The following is a 15,096-nucleotide window of genomic DNA, read 5'->3' as shown; positions in this document are numbered from 1 at the left end:
AGGAAGCCCCCTTGCCTTCCCTGTGGTGGGTGCCGGGAGGGCTGCCATCACATGTGCCCCTCCTCCCCTGCTGCTGCCCCTCATTGTAGCCTCAATGGGGGTGAGGGATGGGTCTGCCCCTTGCCCAGCGTGGGGCAGGAGTGGTGACTGAAGGCAGGGGGGCCCTCTGTGCTGGTGGAGGGTCCCGCTGGAAAAGGGAAGGGTCCTAGGCAGAAGGGCAGGGGCAGGGCAGCCTGCCCTGCCACTGGTGGATGGGGGGCACTAGGACCCTGAATCAGCAATTGATGCCAGAAGCCAGCAGGGCGGAGTCAGCCTGGGCTGCAGGGGAGAGGCCAGGAGGCTCTGGGGGCCAGGGGAGGTGCGCGGGGGCAGCAAGTGGGGGCCAGGGGACACTTGGGGGAGGTGCGGGGGCGGGGGGGATTGCAGTCAGGGCCGGGGGAGAGACCTGGCCCCAAACATGGGTGGAGCTGGGCCCCAAATATTGCTGGAGCCCGGACACCACAGGCCCATACAACTCGCCGCCCCTGGCCCCAGCTCCAGTGCTGGCCCTGCTCCTGGCCAACGCCCAGCCACCGACTCCCAACCGTGGCGGGGGAGAAACTAGGTAAGGGGAGGGGCATGCAAACAAAAAATTTGGGGACCACTGCTATAGCCCAAACCTTCATTACAGGGACATTGTGAGACATTGTTCATGTTTGTAAAAAGACCTCAAGATGCAATGTGCAGTATATTGCAGGTGTTGTAAAAATGTAATATTTGGACTCCTCTAAGTGCTGTCCGTAGCACTGAATCCAAGTGGCAATGTTTTGAGGCATTCAGTGGCTCAGTTAAACCTATTTGCTGCTTTAAAGATTATGGTAGGTGGAAAGAGTGGAGGTGGGAACCCTGATGCTTTAATTACAAGGTCAGTCTTTAGCTGTCACGTTGAAAATCTAACCAACATCTTCCTGGCTGCAATGACTGACAGCACATCCCTTAGAATAAGGCTGAGATACACCAGGAAGATCAGCCTTTTGATGCAGCTGGTAGTTACTGCACAGTGGTATTTAATTTTGCCATTTAATTTTCAGTTTGCAAGTCCATGTAGCTTCCGTCTAATAATTAATAAAGGCTCTTATTCAGGTTTGTAACTATTTCACAATCTCAATCTTGTGTCATACTGGTCTGTTGTTTCTGCCATCTAGAGTTGGTTGATATTTACTACGTGTGAGCTATGTAATTTCTTGCTTCCACTTCTGCAAAAGACTAAAAAAGAATTCTCCTGGAAAATAGACAACAGCCACCTCTAAAGCTGTTTAATCAGCTGACCAGGCAGTTAGTCAGAGTATGAGAAAGCGTGAATGTTTGCAAAATCTCCATCATGAATGAGGGCAGATGATCAAGACAGTAAATAGTCTGTGCAAGATGGAGTAACTAGGGCAATTATACTTCACACCTCAGTGGTTCAGGAGCCAAATTAGCAATCAACATTACCCAAAAGAGCCAGAGTCATGTGAATTCACTGTTTCATTTACTATAGTACTAGTCATATTCAAAAAGTATGACAGTGGAAATATTTAGTTTATATATGGAGGTAGTCAAACTGTTGCTTGGGAGCCTCATGCGGTTCTTTTACAGTTAAAGTGCAGCTCACAGAGCTCCCCATGCCCTCACTCCATTCTCCACTTACCAGACTAGGGCCGGAGGGAGTCTCGGGGCTTCTGCCCTTTGGGGAGAGGAGTCTCGGGGCTTCTGCCCCACAGAAGGTGACTGCCGGGGCTCGGGGGTTTCAGCAGGCGCAAGACTGAAGCCCCGAGCCTTGGCAGGTGCACCCTATGGGGCTGAAGCCCGGCTCTCAAACTTCTGAAGATTATCGCACGTGGCTCAGAATGTCACTAAGTTTGGCCATCCCAGGTATGTATGTATATGTTATTCTCACAGCAAATAAGTTAATAACTTAAGCTGAAAACTTAATTGGTTAATAACATAGTAAAAGCATTCTGATTGGCTAATAATTAAATCACACAGTGTTTTAATATCAGGTGCTGCAAAGAGCTGCAGGAGACACATTAAAGAGCCACTTGCAGCTTACGAGCCGCAGTCTGAGTATCTCTGAGCAAGAGGGTTGCGAGAGCCCCAGTGTGTGTTTAAATTCCATCAGCAGATTACAAGGACCCTTTCAATTGTTTAATAGGTAGTTATATTTATATTCCCAAGCACTCTACTGTTGGCAAAAGGCTCCCACTGACCCATATATAGAGAGCTGGCCTATACTACAGCACTGAATTCAGAACAAGTATTAGAAAGCACAAAAATCATTTCCTCTGCAAAGGTCTCTTCAGTTAATGGCCTTGGTCCAGGTATTCTCTTGTATAAAACTCAACTACAGACATTATATCACTCATAGGGTTTATGAATCACAAGAAATCCATGAAAGAAAGGAAGACAGACACATGGCAGCAGCCAATTAACTCCAAATAAAACCAGCTGACTAAGTGCAGGTTTCTTATTGCTACAGAGCACAATTAAAAGAGAGGCAACTTTGACACTTTCCAAGTTTGAGTTGAGTTCTGGGGTCTGAAAGTTACTGACACATGCACTGCTAACAAGGAAAGAACTTGCAAGCGACCCATCAGTACCTGTGGTATCAACTTGGGGCAGGAGACGAAGAAAGATGGGCCGTGCATAGGGAGGCAGCTCCTTCTGTAGTTCCTGATACAAAGCATTAGGACTCAGTTTAGCTTTTGGATCTGCTATTGCTGCCATTCCAGCTTTCCCTTCCACCCCTGAAATAAAACAATAGAACTCAATGTATAGGACAGAGAGAATGGTGCTGGATTGGGCTTTAGACACTGAGTACAGGTGTAAATACAGATAGCCACCCAAACCTTACCCTTTGCTCCCTCAGTTGCAAGTGAGGGCAGCATGGCAGAGGCACCATGCTTTAACCACTGTGGTAGGGAACTCCTTGCAATTCTGATGGACTTGGAAGGAAACCACTTCCAGCCCTCCTCAGTCAAAAGTAAGGTCACAATGTCCTTATCTCAGAAAGCTAATCCAACTCAATCTTATTAAGATTCCTCCTCCACCCAGACTCAGTATGCGATAAAACCAAGGAGACTGAACCGCTATTTAATGGGAACTTTTCCAACCAGACACTTGCTTGAAACAGGTTTCAGAGTAGCAGCCGTGTTAGTCTGTATTCGCAAAAAGAAAAGGAATACTTGTGGCACCTTAGAGACTAACAAATTTATTTGAGCATAAGCTAGCTGTAGCTCACGAAAGCTTATGCTCAGATAAATTTGTTAGTCTCCAAGGTGCCACAAGTACTCCTTTTCTTTTTGCTTGAAACAGTTTCCCTTTTCATAAAGGGCCTTTTCCTCTTGCTCATTGTAGCTTTCTCCAGACCTTTTATTTGTGCCCAGAGAATTTAAGAGCCATTTATGCTTTATAAATGCTCATTCTGTTCTGTATCAGTTCCCCACACCAGAGACCCAGACTTCATGATTGAGAGCTATGGGGAGAGAAAGCAGACAAGTCTCTCAGCATTGGAGTGGCAGCTCCCAAAGTTAGCCCAGTGACATCCCCATCCATCTCCAACCCCATCCTCCCCCCCGGGGATTATACTAAGATGCATGTTCCTGTGTGGAATCAAACAGGAGCCTCAATGGAATCCTGAAGATTACTTTCACCAAGAGTTTCTGCTGAGCACAAATTATAAACAGGCTAAGACATCAAACACATGAGTCTCCTTCTTCCTATTTCTCCTCCTTAAAAAAAGCTCTTTCTTTTTAAGAACAAGTCATTATAAACCAAGGTGGAGAGCTTGCACTGAACACTCCAACACTGAGCTGCATTATCTGGAGATCAGAGCTCCCTGGGCACCCAGACAGATTACTTCTTAGCTGGATTCAACCACTAATGATCACACCTTTCCCCATGTGTATGGATCTCACCACAGCAGCATAAGTTACAAGTACTCATTAGTGAATTATCTCTGGGGCCTTCATTTCACTGCTCAGGATGAGTGCTGGCCAAATCAGACCACTCTGTTGCCCACCTATCTTCCCCCATTTTGGGGCACCCTACTCCAGCAGAGATGGTCAATTTCAAATTGTCCTAGGGAAGGAGATACAAACTTGTATATCTGCCTGACTTGCCCCCCCACCCGAAAAGCTTGGAAGTTCTGGGTCTCCAGTTACCTGGTACCTCCACTCCATACACTGCAACATCTGTTTGACTGAGGATGTGACTCAGGATTCCCTCTACTTCCGTGGTGGAGACATTTTCCCCTCGCCACCGAAATGTGTCCCCACTGCGGTCTTTGAAGTACATGTAACCAAGTTCATCCATCACTAACACGTCTCCTGTGGGGGATAGAAGCCACAATCAATCTCAGTACTTGATTAAGGAGCACTAGGCCCTGCCTTTCAGCCCTTGAATATGCCATCTAGGTACAGCACATACAGTTAAAGAGAAGACTATTCCTACCTACCTCCCAAGGGTGTGGAGCTAAATCAGTGGCCATTTCCCCAGTGCCTACAGGATCTGCAGCTGGACCAGGATGAGGGAAAGAAACGAGAGAGAAAAGCTAAAGCAGTAAGGGGTGGGGTAGAGAGAAACCATCTCTATGGGTTTTCTGTTTGTAGTTCATACATTCTATATTGAATCTAGAATACGACACAGATGGCAGCAGAACAAAACCCTAAGGTAAGATTTCTTGTCAGCCCCTACAAAGAGCTGATTAAACCCTGGGAGCTCTAAGAGCCATTTCCCCTGCCCAGTGACTGAAACATATTTGTGTCTAACACTGGTGAAGCCAGCACTTGTTCTGACAGTACCTGAAAGGTATGCCCGGTCCCCTTTTTGGAACACATTGCATGCTATCTTCTTATTGGTGGCACTCTCATTGACATAGCCATCAAACCTGCGCAAGGGGTCCTGCTGGTTTATTCTACCCACAAGGAGGCCTGGCTCCCCTAGAAAAAACAGGACAAGACCCCAAGAGATCACAACTGCTAACAAGACTGGCCATTGTGCTGGCAGTTTTTGCAACACAGACTTACTTAATGCAGGTTACTATACTGATGTATGATGTATTTAGTTGAGCGGGGCTACTTTTGAAACAGAGACCTGGAGGTGAAAGGCTTCATATCCCACCATTCGTTCCTTGAACCAGCTAGTGCCCATTTGTTATTCCTGTATAACAGTTAAAGCTTTGAGCATTTCGTGTACACAGTAACACTCACCTGGGCAGCAGGGGATGCAGAGCCCACTGGAGTCACGGATCAGCTCCATGGTGTCTTCATTTACCTTCACCAAGCGAATGGGATAAACATTGGGCAAAATCCGGCTGTTGAAACCACAGGCTCCAACCTTTCAAGAGATGGACCAAGACACATGAGGAAGTGAAGGGCTAACATGAATCATTTAGCCTCAGAGTTGCATGTTCTTTGTTATATCTGGCTGTCTACCTTCTCCTAAAAAAGGTGTGGGTGGGAATTTTCTAATCATTCCCTATTAAAAAAGGAAATCATCCCCCACCACCAAGATGAGAATTTGTCCTGTAAAAGTGGTGCACACAAAAACAATCACAGCTTTAGCTCCCTGCAGCCCAGTGATAGGTCCCAAAAGACACTATGTAGAACAGCCAAAAAAAAGGCAGAAAGTACATCTCTCTCTGTACTGTATCCCTCTTAGTATATATTTCTCTCCTTGCACTGTAGTCACCCACTGCGTACCTTTCCATCCAAGTTAGCAATGCTGCAATTACACTCTGTGGCTCCATAGAACTCCCCAATCTGTTTAATTCTGAAGCGCCTTGTAAAGTCTTCCCATATGGTAGGTCTCAATCCATTTCCCAGTGCTAGTCGTACGTGATGTTGTACTTCTGCCTCCCGTACTGGTTGGTTCAGAAGATACCTGCAGATCTCCCCAATATACTGAATAATCTGAGGAAGCAAACACAAATATAGATCAGTCTCCAGGAGATCTTTATGATGCCCTGGGAACAACTGAAACATGGATATAGAAAGGTAATCCCATAAATAATGTAGCTATCTCATCGCCTCCATTATTAAATTTATTGTGGTAATGCCCAGAAGCCTTAATCACAATTCGGTATCCTTGTGCTGGGTACTGCACAAATATAAAATAAAAGTCCATGCCCCAAAGTGCTTACACTCTAAACAGACCAAAGACAATGACAAGGAGTGAGGAGACAGGTACTGCATGCAAGCAAAGTGACTAGGGTGATGGGGGCATAGTGCTGGAGCCATTTCCTGAATACTGATTATGGTTCCTGGCGTGGAGCAAGGAAAGGAGTTAATATGATCAAAGCCATACAGAAATGGAAGGAAGGGGGATAATGTGTGGTAGGGAGGGAAGGATGGAGAAGAGCACAGAGGGTGAGGAAGTGGCAAGGCTGGCAGTAGAGGGACTGCCAAGAAGGGTGGGGAATGGAGGTTGGGCCAACAACCAATCAGCAGAGGGGAAATAATATCCAGCATTCAAATAAAGTGCAGTGTGCTGACAATACTGGTGTCCAAAGACCCTGCACGTACCACCCATTCTTACAGCTGCTGCTGAGCAGCCCTGGCTGGCCTCACCCCAGAAAGTCCTGTTCTGCTTCCCCTAGCCATAGTTTGCATCAGAGGATCTCAGATAAGCCCCTCTCTCCTCACCCCTGGAGGAACCTGCTCTGCTCCTCCCCTACATTTGTTATCCTGAACTCCAGCGAAGCTCATGCCTGTCCAAAAAACGGGCTGCTCCTAATCATAAGGTCCCTTTAAGAGCAGGAGCTCATGGGAATGCTGCTTTTTGGGGTCAGAATGCAGTTAAAACTAGTTCAGAACAAGCATCTGGAGCCCTGGCAATATGCAAAGAACTTTTAATACCAGCCTCTGAGACACGTAACAGTAATGCCAATGTGGGAGAAGAAAGATTTGTGATCAGTCCAGTCCTCCCCGTATTGTGCCTGTCGTGCTACGTATCAAGCAAAGATCCTCCTGTAACAGATCTGCCTGCTATTAGAAGAGAGACAGTCATGTGTTTAAAGCCAGGATTTATCTTCTCTCTTAAGCTTCCACACAGCATCCAAAATAGACATCTGGAACAGGCTTTCTGTCCTTTCTCCTCCTCTTCATGTGCCAGCAACCCATTCTCTGATTGTCTAGCTCCAAAGAATATTTGAAGTCACTTCATGTGTGTATTATTAATTGCATTATTGCAAAAGTCAGAGGTATTAGGGCTGGTGCTCTCATGTTTTATATCTATATGGAGGTTATGAATCTTATAATTCATTTTTCTATGTTGCATTTTAACAGGACTGTAGATAAAACTCCAGTGGCAAATTAAGCTCACTGGAATTGTGAAGTGCAGGAGCATAATTTACCATGTCATCTCTATGCACCATATTTCCTGATATTCCTCTTTTGCTCATTTAGGAATGGACTGGCTAAAGATGTTAGACTGGTTGATGTTAGTCCAGCGGGTTAGTAAGCATGCTCTATATCATCCGGTGGGAAACTCAGATTCCACTTCTTGTCTTTGTCTCCTGTAGCCATCAGGACTTGAAAGCAACATAGATTTGGCAATGAAGGGCTTACAGTCTAATGTCTCATGGGTGGTGGAGGAGGTGAGGTGTGATGCTAACTGGAGAAGTAAGAGGGGCTACAGTTGAATGCTTGAGGTGGATGGCAGGGAAAAGTCAGAGCTGAGACCTGGAGATTCCCTGCTGAAGCTAGAAATAATCCCACTGCCCAAATCAATTTGCTTCCATAAACTCCAGGCTGCAGAGACATGGCAGAATTCAAGACACTGCTTACTGTGCATTTGTATTTTGTACAATCATCCCAAAAGCGACTGGCTGAGAATTTCTTCCTGATAACCACAGTGATGCCATGGATTAGACACTGGCCGACTCCCATGATGTTACCTGGAAGACAAAGAGGGGCAGAATATCAGTGCTGGCTCTGGCTTCAAACACTTTGGATAAATTCATTTACAACAGTACTTGAAGGTCCTCAACAGCACCAGAAGCAACCTGGGCCCTGGAATAGGCAGCAATATTGTGAACTTTTGCATCCTAGGGAGGAAGCATACCTGCTGAGTGATATAGTGGCAGGCAGTTGTAGAGGATATCTTCAGGGTGCATTCTGTAGGCACAGTACCCAAAGGCAGCTATGCGGTAGTACCTGCAAGAACACAAGGGATGTTAAGGAATGGAAATGAACACAGCACTGAGTATCACTGAATGAAGAGCAGCTTCTCTTCAGCTCCTCACCTGCTGTGCACCACAATGGCAGCCTTTGGCATTCCTGTCGTGCCAGATGTGTAGATATAGAAGAGCCGATCTAGAGAACAGAAACACGAGCCAGGCATATGACAGATTCTCTTCAGCTGTTTAATCCCTTTTTCTGTGCAAGGCTAGGTTTTAGCTTTGCTCCTATCAGTGATCTGCTGATCACGAGTGACTGCTTTGATTTAGTGCTGGCACAGGAGAGTGTAAACTGATATGGTTGGCACAGAAGCCATATTACAGCCCTAGCGGAGAGAACCCTTGATGCCAGTAAACTTCACGCATAAAAACAAAGAGGGTGAAAGGCAGCCTCAATTCTAACCTTTAAATCAAGAATGCAGGGCCCTAAGGGCATGCACTTTTCTTCTCCCTTCTCCAGACTGCCTTGGAATTAGGACAGCTGCCTGACTCAGATGCTACTGGGGAGATGAATCTAGAGGAAAGGTCACTTCAAATGGGGGCAGGATTGTCTAAGGCAAGCTACACTGTGAGGAGAAAGAGAATAGCACAGAGCAAGATTTTGGGGATTTTGTTAAGAATCCAGCAAGCTTGCATTACAAAACATCACGTTTCTCCATGCAGCAGGAGTTATTGATCCTACCGTAACAGTTACTGAAATGGGAGGAACACACTCACCAACAGTGTTACACATCTCACAGGTGTTACATAGCCTATTTCTGATTCTATTAAACATGAAACACTACTATCTAGCCAGTTCCCTTCCTCTCTTTCCTCCTCTTCTCCACAAGTAAAATAAAAAAAATATAGAGGGCTGAGGTCATTAGTAATGAAACCAAACCGCACAGCCTACATATTAGGGGAAAACTGAGGAAATCTCTATAAACAGGAAAACCCTTCTTCACCTTTCCTAAATACGAGCAGGCTGCTCATCTGGTTTCTCTTGGGTTTTTAGACACACACAGTTATAGCAAGTCCTTTCTCTTTCATCTGGATCTGGTACCAGCAATACTGATTGGAATTAAGCATCATGAGTAGCAGCACCCTCCTTCCCTCAGTTAGTAAGATGTATCCATTCTCTAAACCTAGGAAACCCTAAGAAGCCAATGAACTCCAGTGACAGATATTCACCCAGAATATATTAGTTAGGATGCTGCCTTTTGCCAACTTTTAGCCTCACTTTTCTCTTTTATACCTGGTGGTTCAAGTGGTGTTAGGATTACTCTCTCCTTCACTGCTTGCTTAGTTGCCCATTCAGTCATTACCATGTCCCAAAAGGAAGACTCCTTGAGTTTCAGGTCTCTCACTTATACATGCATCACAGGAAAATAAGCTCACTGAGAAACTTACCATCTAAACCTTTGGCTTCAATCTGATCTGGAGGAGATTTCGATGCAGTACTCAGAAGAGGATCAAGGTATTTAGTCTCCACAGGGACAGAATCTGGGTTAAAATCTCCAGAGCAGAACTTCACCATGTTCTTGCCCAGCATCCCATTCACTTCAGATATTGCTGCAACACACAACTACCTCGGTTACAACAAGAACAATACTCTGGGCCACAACAACAACATTGCCAGTACTGACTCTTATTCTTTCTTTGCATCTAATAAGACATCTGCAATGCCAACACCAGAAAAGCCAGAGACTTAATTGAAATACTGAGATACCTATCCAAGTAATGATCAAATTAACATGACCTTGGTGTCCTAGATCCAACATGAGACCTTACTGCAAATTTAGGCAAAATTATCTTTTTATCCATTTTTGTTGCATGAACTGCAGTTCAGCAGTCTAGAAGGATTTCAAGGCCAATGGTTCAAAGACACATTCAGAATCCCCGAATTAGATGTTAATAAACCGTGGAAGAAAGTTTAGTTCAACAGCAATATAATGCACCGTGTCCAATATAAAGAACAGCGTCCATAAACTTAAACTCATTGTATAGAGCAGTGGTTCTGAAATGAATTTTTGCTGTGGCTGCATGTGCAGCCACTGCAAATTCACAATGGCTGCAGTTTTTGACAGTTAAAATTATACTAGTGACACTCTAATCATGTTATTTGGAAGTGTCATGTAAATAAAATAATAAATCTTTTCAATGTAAAGAGTACGTACTATTAATACCACAAAAGTTACACAGTTATTACAAAGTATGTCAAAGTATTTTTTTAAAAAGTTTGTTGCTGCATGCCCCCAAAAGTTGTGGAGGCCACAGACGAAGTCCTTGGTGCTGCATTTGAGAACCACTGGCGTAGAGGACACACAATGTGAAGTTAACCAGAGATTATAAAACACAACAGGACAAGAAATGAATAAACCTAACATTACAGCAGTATATATGCCCAATGGCCTCTGATGGGATGTTAGATGGGGTGGGATCTGAGTTACTACAGAGAATTCTTTCCTGGATGTCTGGCTGGTGAGTCTTACTCACATGCTCAGGGTTTAGCTGATCGCCTTTTTTTGAAGTCAGGAAGGAATTTTCCTCCAGGGCAGATTGGCAGAGGCCCTGAGGGTTTTTTGCCTTCCTCTCCAGCATGGGGCACAGGTCACTTGCTTGAGGATTCTCTGCACTCTGAAGTCATTAAACCACGATTTGAGGACTTCAATAACTCAGACATAGGTTAGGGGTTTGTTACAGGAGTGGGTGGGTGAGATTCTGTGGCCTGCATTGTGCAGGAGGTCAGACTAGACGATCATAATGGTCCCTTCTGACCTTAAAGTCTATGATTTTAGGATACAGATAACCTTCCTTTTCTGTGTGCACAGATGCAGAGCTCCTGGAGTGGGGAGTTTCTAATCCTCTTTACAGCTCCAAGGAGACCACACCTGACTAATGAACTCAGACGTGGGCAACTCAATACTAGGAAGACACTGACATAAGAGCAGAAGTAATATTTGTAGCTTCCCACAATACTACTCCTATCATATTACAGACTTCTCCCCCTTTAGTAACTGATCAGCAGTGACTCAGTTTTCCCATTTTGTTCCCAGTGAAACCCAAATGAGGGAGGAAAGGAACCTCTCTAGGAAACATGCCCTAAGTCAGGGGTGTCCAACCTGAGCCTGAGGAGCCAGAATTTACTAATGTACATTGCCAAAGAGCCACAGTGATACGTCAGCATCCCCCCATCAACTCCCCCCAACCCCCTGCTCCCAATGCCTCCTGCCCATCGGCAGCCCTGCCAATCAGCGCCTCCCCAAACCTTCTGATCAGCTGTTTCGTGGCATGCAGGAGGTTTGGGGGGGATGGGGGAGGAGCGAGGGCACGGCAGGCTCAGGGGAGGGTTCAGGAAGGGATGGAGCGGGGGCAGGGCCTGTGGCAGACCCAGGGGTGGAGCAGTGAGTACCCCACAGCACATTGGAAAGTTGGCGCCTGTAGCTCCAGCCCCGGAGTCGGTGCCTAGACAAGGAGCCGTATATTAACTTCTGAAGAGCCGCATGCGGCTCCGGAGCCACAGGTTGGCCACCCCTGCCCTAAGTCTTTACTCAGAACTACTCCTAATTTCAGTGAGAACTTGCCTCAATCAGGACTAAGTAAGAACTTCAGGAGTTAGTCCTTAATGTGTGCCAACTCTCAGGTGTCTCACCTGCAGCCAGCTCTCCTCCAAAGATCACAGCCTTTGCCCCTGAGGTTGTCACACAGTAAACCAGAGAATCCAGACGCAAATTGAAGTTAATGAGAGCTGCCTCAATACCAACTTTTGCCATTCCAAGCCAGAGGCCCACGTACTCGGGACGGCTCTCCATGAAGATGGCAATGACATCACCCAGACGGAACCCCTGCTGGTAGAAGAAGTTAGCCACGGCATTGGAATACTCATCCAGCTGCCGGAATGTCCATTTCTCATCATTGGACTCATAGATCAGAGCCACTTTGTCAGGGTGCCTGCGGACGACATCGTGGAAGATCTTTGGAATAGTGTTTTTGGCTCGCTGATGCTTTCGCAACTCATACTTGACACGTATCAGCACTGAGAGACCACTGCAGCAAGGAGAGGAAAGTCATAATTCCAGCAGAAAGTACAACACCCCTCACATAGTTTAACATACAATCTGATATATTTTGACTCATGCTTCTACACTGCCGTATGCAACTTGAAAATTTCACTCACTCACGAGGGGAAAAAAATTTTTTTCCTGAAGAGTCGGGAGCCCCAATCTATTAATTTCTGCAGAATCTAAGGCTTGATGTTAAATAAAGCAAGTTTCTTTCTAGCCCTTATAGTTCAGCACTTCCAAATGTGACCAAGTGCAGTGCCATGTTCCTACAGTTCCTGGGCCTCTGCTGCCCCCAGGGCTTCTCCTGCAACTTCAGACTCTCATCAGAGAGACAAGGTGGGAGAGGTAATATCTTTTATTGGACCAACTTCTGTTGGTGAGAGAGACAAGCTTTCAAGCGTACACGGCTCTTCCTCAGGTCTGGGAAACATACAGAGTTTCATAGCTAAACACAAGGTGGAACAGTTTGTTTAGCATAAGTAGTTAACACACTTCAAGGGACCTTTCAAGATGAAGTGGCCAGTTAACACCTTTCCAGTCATGGAAGGGAAGTGGGGGGGGGGAGGGAGGAGTGTCAGTTGATTATATATTGTTGTAATAAATCATAATTCCTGTGTGTCTATTGAGTCCAGGATTTCTGGTGTCTAGCGGAGTAAAGAATTTAAATTCCCAGGCTCCTCTTTTGTAGGTGTTGTGCAGGTTTCCTTTGAGGATGGGGACTGAGAGTTCAGTGCATTAAAATGCCCCAACAATTACTATGTGGGTGAAATGAGACAAATCACTACACTCTGGAATGAACTCACAGAAAAATTATAAAAGACAAACACCATATCATCTATAGGTGAACACTTTTCACAAAGCTGTCACTCTATATCTGACCTCTCAGTCCTCATCTAGTGATGGCAAAAATCTAGTGAGCCATGAAATATCCTTACAAAATTAGGAGGATGCATAACAACACAAAATGAAAATCTCTATTGGTTATTTAGCTGATGGGAACAGATTATATATTTATACACCAGTTTTATTTGACCTCAAGCCTCAAGACTTCTTGGGTCTGACTTGTCTATTTCTCTTTGTTATTCTGGATGCCAATAAAGTGGGAGATTTTTATCAGGATAAACACTGAGGCTACCTCTACACTGCAGACTTACAGCTGCGCCGCTATAAGGTCTCCCACGAAGCCACTTTTTGACGGCAGGAGAGAGCTCTCCTGCCAGTATAATTAAACCAACCCCAACGAGCAGCCTTCTGCCTGCATAGCACTGTTCACACCAGCACTTTTGTCAGTGAAACTTATGTCAGTCAGGGGTGTGTTTTTTCACATCCTTGACCGACAAAAGTTTTGCTGACAAAAGTGCTAGTGTAGGCAAGCATGAGTTCATAGCGGAACTCTATAGTTTCTCTCAGAGATGCCTCCGGATCCTAAGGCCAGTCTTCCAAAAAGAAAGAAAAACACACATTCCACGGAGGAGCCTGACTCATAGGCTATTGGCCTGAGCCAGCTAAAGCACTGTTCTCTAATTGAAAGTCTGGACCACTGCTGTCCCATACAGAACGATTGCTGGCTATATTTCTGTTATGTTGGAGAGACAGAGAGCACCACAGCCAGCCTCTTTAGACACTTAGATACACACAGACCCCCCCACACACAATCCACAGCAAAGTTAATTTGAATACCTTAACCAAATTAAAAAAAGACATGTTGACAGAAGACATGGATGAGACGACATTACAGATCCTTATTTTAAGGATTTCATTTAGGGGGACTAGAAAACAGGAAGCTTGCTTGCTTTCTCAACAAGGAAATAATTGCAAATACATTTTGTTTTAGAACAACTCTTGCTTCCCATAACATGCTTTGCTATGTCCTAGTGTTATGGTATCTGCTCAGTAATTTGCAGATCCTGTGGGAACACATAAAAGTATTTCCATAATTTCATAAAGAAAGTTTAAAAACAAAACCACAGCTTGGACATGTAGCATTAACTCATAGTCTGAGCTTTAACAGAACAGAGGCAGACTTCCCATGTAGAAAAGCCATACAATTGTGATTGGGGATGTTGTTTCTTGTCAGAGAAAAGCCTCCAGTGTATTGCTCTTCGTATGCAATCTTCTTACCATTCAGACCCCTAAACTGTTCCAGGAATGGTGGTGAAAGATGGTCTCTTGATGCTGCCAAATTAAGACTGTGAGGGAGGGAGAGGATAAAACAATAGTCTACAAATAACTGGAGGAAGCAAACACTAAAGGGGGGAGGGAAGAGATTGTTTAATGATTTATGAGGGAGCTTAACTAGAAGTTAATGGATAAAATGAACAGAGGAAAAATTTAGGCAGAGTAACTGAAAATCCACGGACTGTGAAATCTACTAGACCTTGGAATAGTCTCTACTAGACCTTGGAATAGTCTCTCAAGGAAAGGAGTGGTCTTTTCTGATTTCTCTAGTTTCTATTACATCGGTTACGGGGCAGGAATTCATTTCCTAAAATGAACAGGAGTACTTGTGGCACCTTAAAGACGAACAAATTTATTAGAGCATAAGCTTTCGTGCCCACGAAAGCTTATGCTCTAATAAATTTGTTCATCTCTAAGGTGCCACAAGTACTCCTGTTCTTTTTGCAGATACAGACTAACATGGCTGCTACTCTGAAACATTTCCTAAAATGTAACTCTGGATTCTTCACACTTATATTGTTTTGTTTCTGTTGAAGACACTCATGGTTTGTCTCAATTTCTGTACTTATTGTAATTTCTCAATAGGAAGAGAATTAAATATGCTAACATACTACCATAGCATCAACACCCAAATGAGAATACCCACCTGGACCCTGCTTTCCTAAGGGGGAGGAAGGT

General features: G+C 44.9%; 1 protein-coding gene across 6 annotated transcripts in view; it reads right to left on the bottom strand.

The window, feature by feature from the left end:
- The window catches only part of SLC27A1 (solute carrier family 27 member 1), a 32,618-nt gene that overhangs the window by 5,826 nt on the left and 11,696 nt on the right, over positions 1-15,096 (bottom strand). For 3 of the 6 annotated variants that reach the window (XM_084610553.1, XM_084610556.1, XM_084610555.1), the window contains exons 3-12: positions 11,829-12,223; positions 9,587-9,748; positions 8,264-8,333; positions 8,083-8,174; positions 7,806-7,915; positions 5,721-5,930; positions 5,229-5,355; positions 4,821-4,958; positions 4,182-4,346; positions 515-2,765 (exon numbers count right to left, since the gene is read on the bottom strand). In XM_084610553.1, coding sequence (XP_084466679.1) covers positions 2,377-2,765; positions 4,182-4,346; positions 4,821-4,958; positions 5,229-5,355; positions 5,721-5,930; positions 7,806-7,915; positions 8,083-8,174; positions 8,264-8,333; positions 9,587-9,748; positions 11,829-12,223 — 1,858 coding nt within the window. In that variant the 3' untranslated portion in view covers positions 515-2,376. Of the gene's footprint in view, positions 1-513; positions 2,766-4,181; positions 4,347-4,820; positions 4,959-5,228; positions 5,356-5,720; positions 5,931-7,805; positions 7,916-8,082; positions 8,175-8,263; positions 8,334-9,586; positions 9,749-11,828; positions 12,224-15,096 lie in introns of those variants that run through there. The other 3 variants (XM_084610552.1, XM_084610554.1, XM_084610557.1) reach the window with 3 other exon arrangements.

Source organism: Lepidochelys olivacea (assembly GCF_965140295.1).
Source record: "Lepidochelys olivacea isolate rLepOli2 genome assembly, chromosome: 20".
Taxonomy (NCBI): Eukaryota; Metazoa; Chordata; order Testudines; family Cheloniidae; genus Lepidochelys; species Lepidochelys olivacea.
The sequence above is the reverse complement of the archived record's forward strand: the minus strand, read 5'-3'. Positions and strand labels throughout refer to the sequence as shown.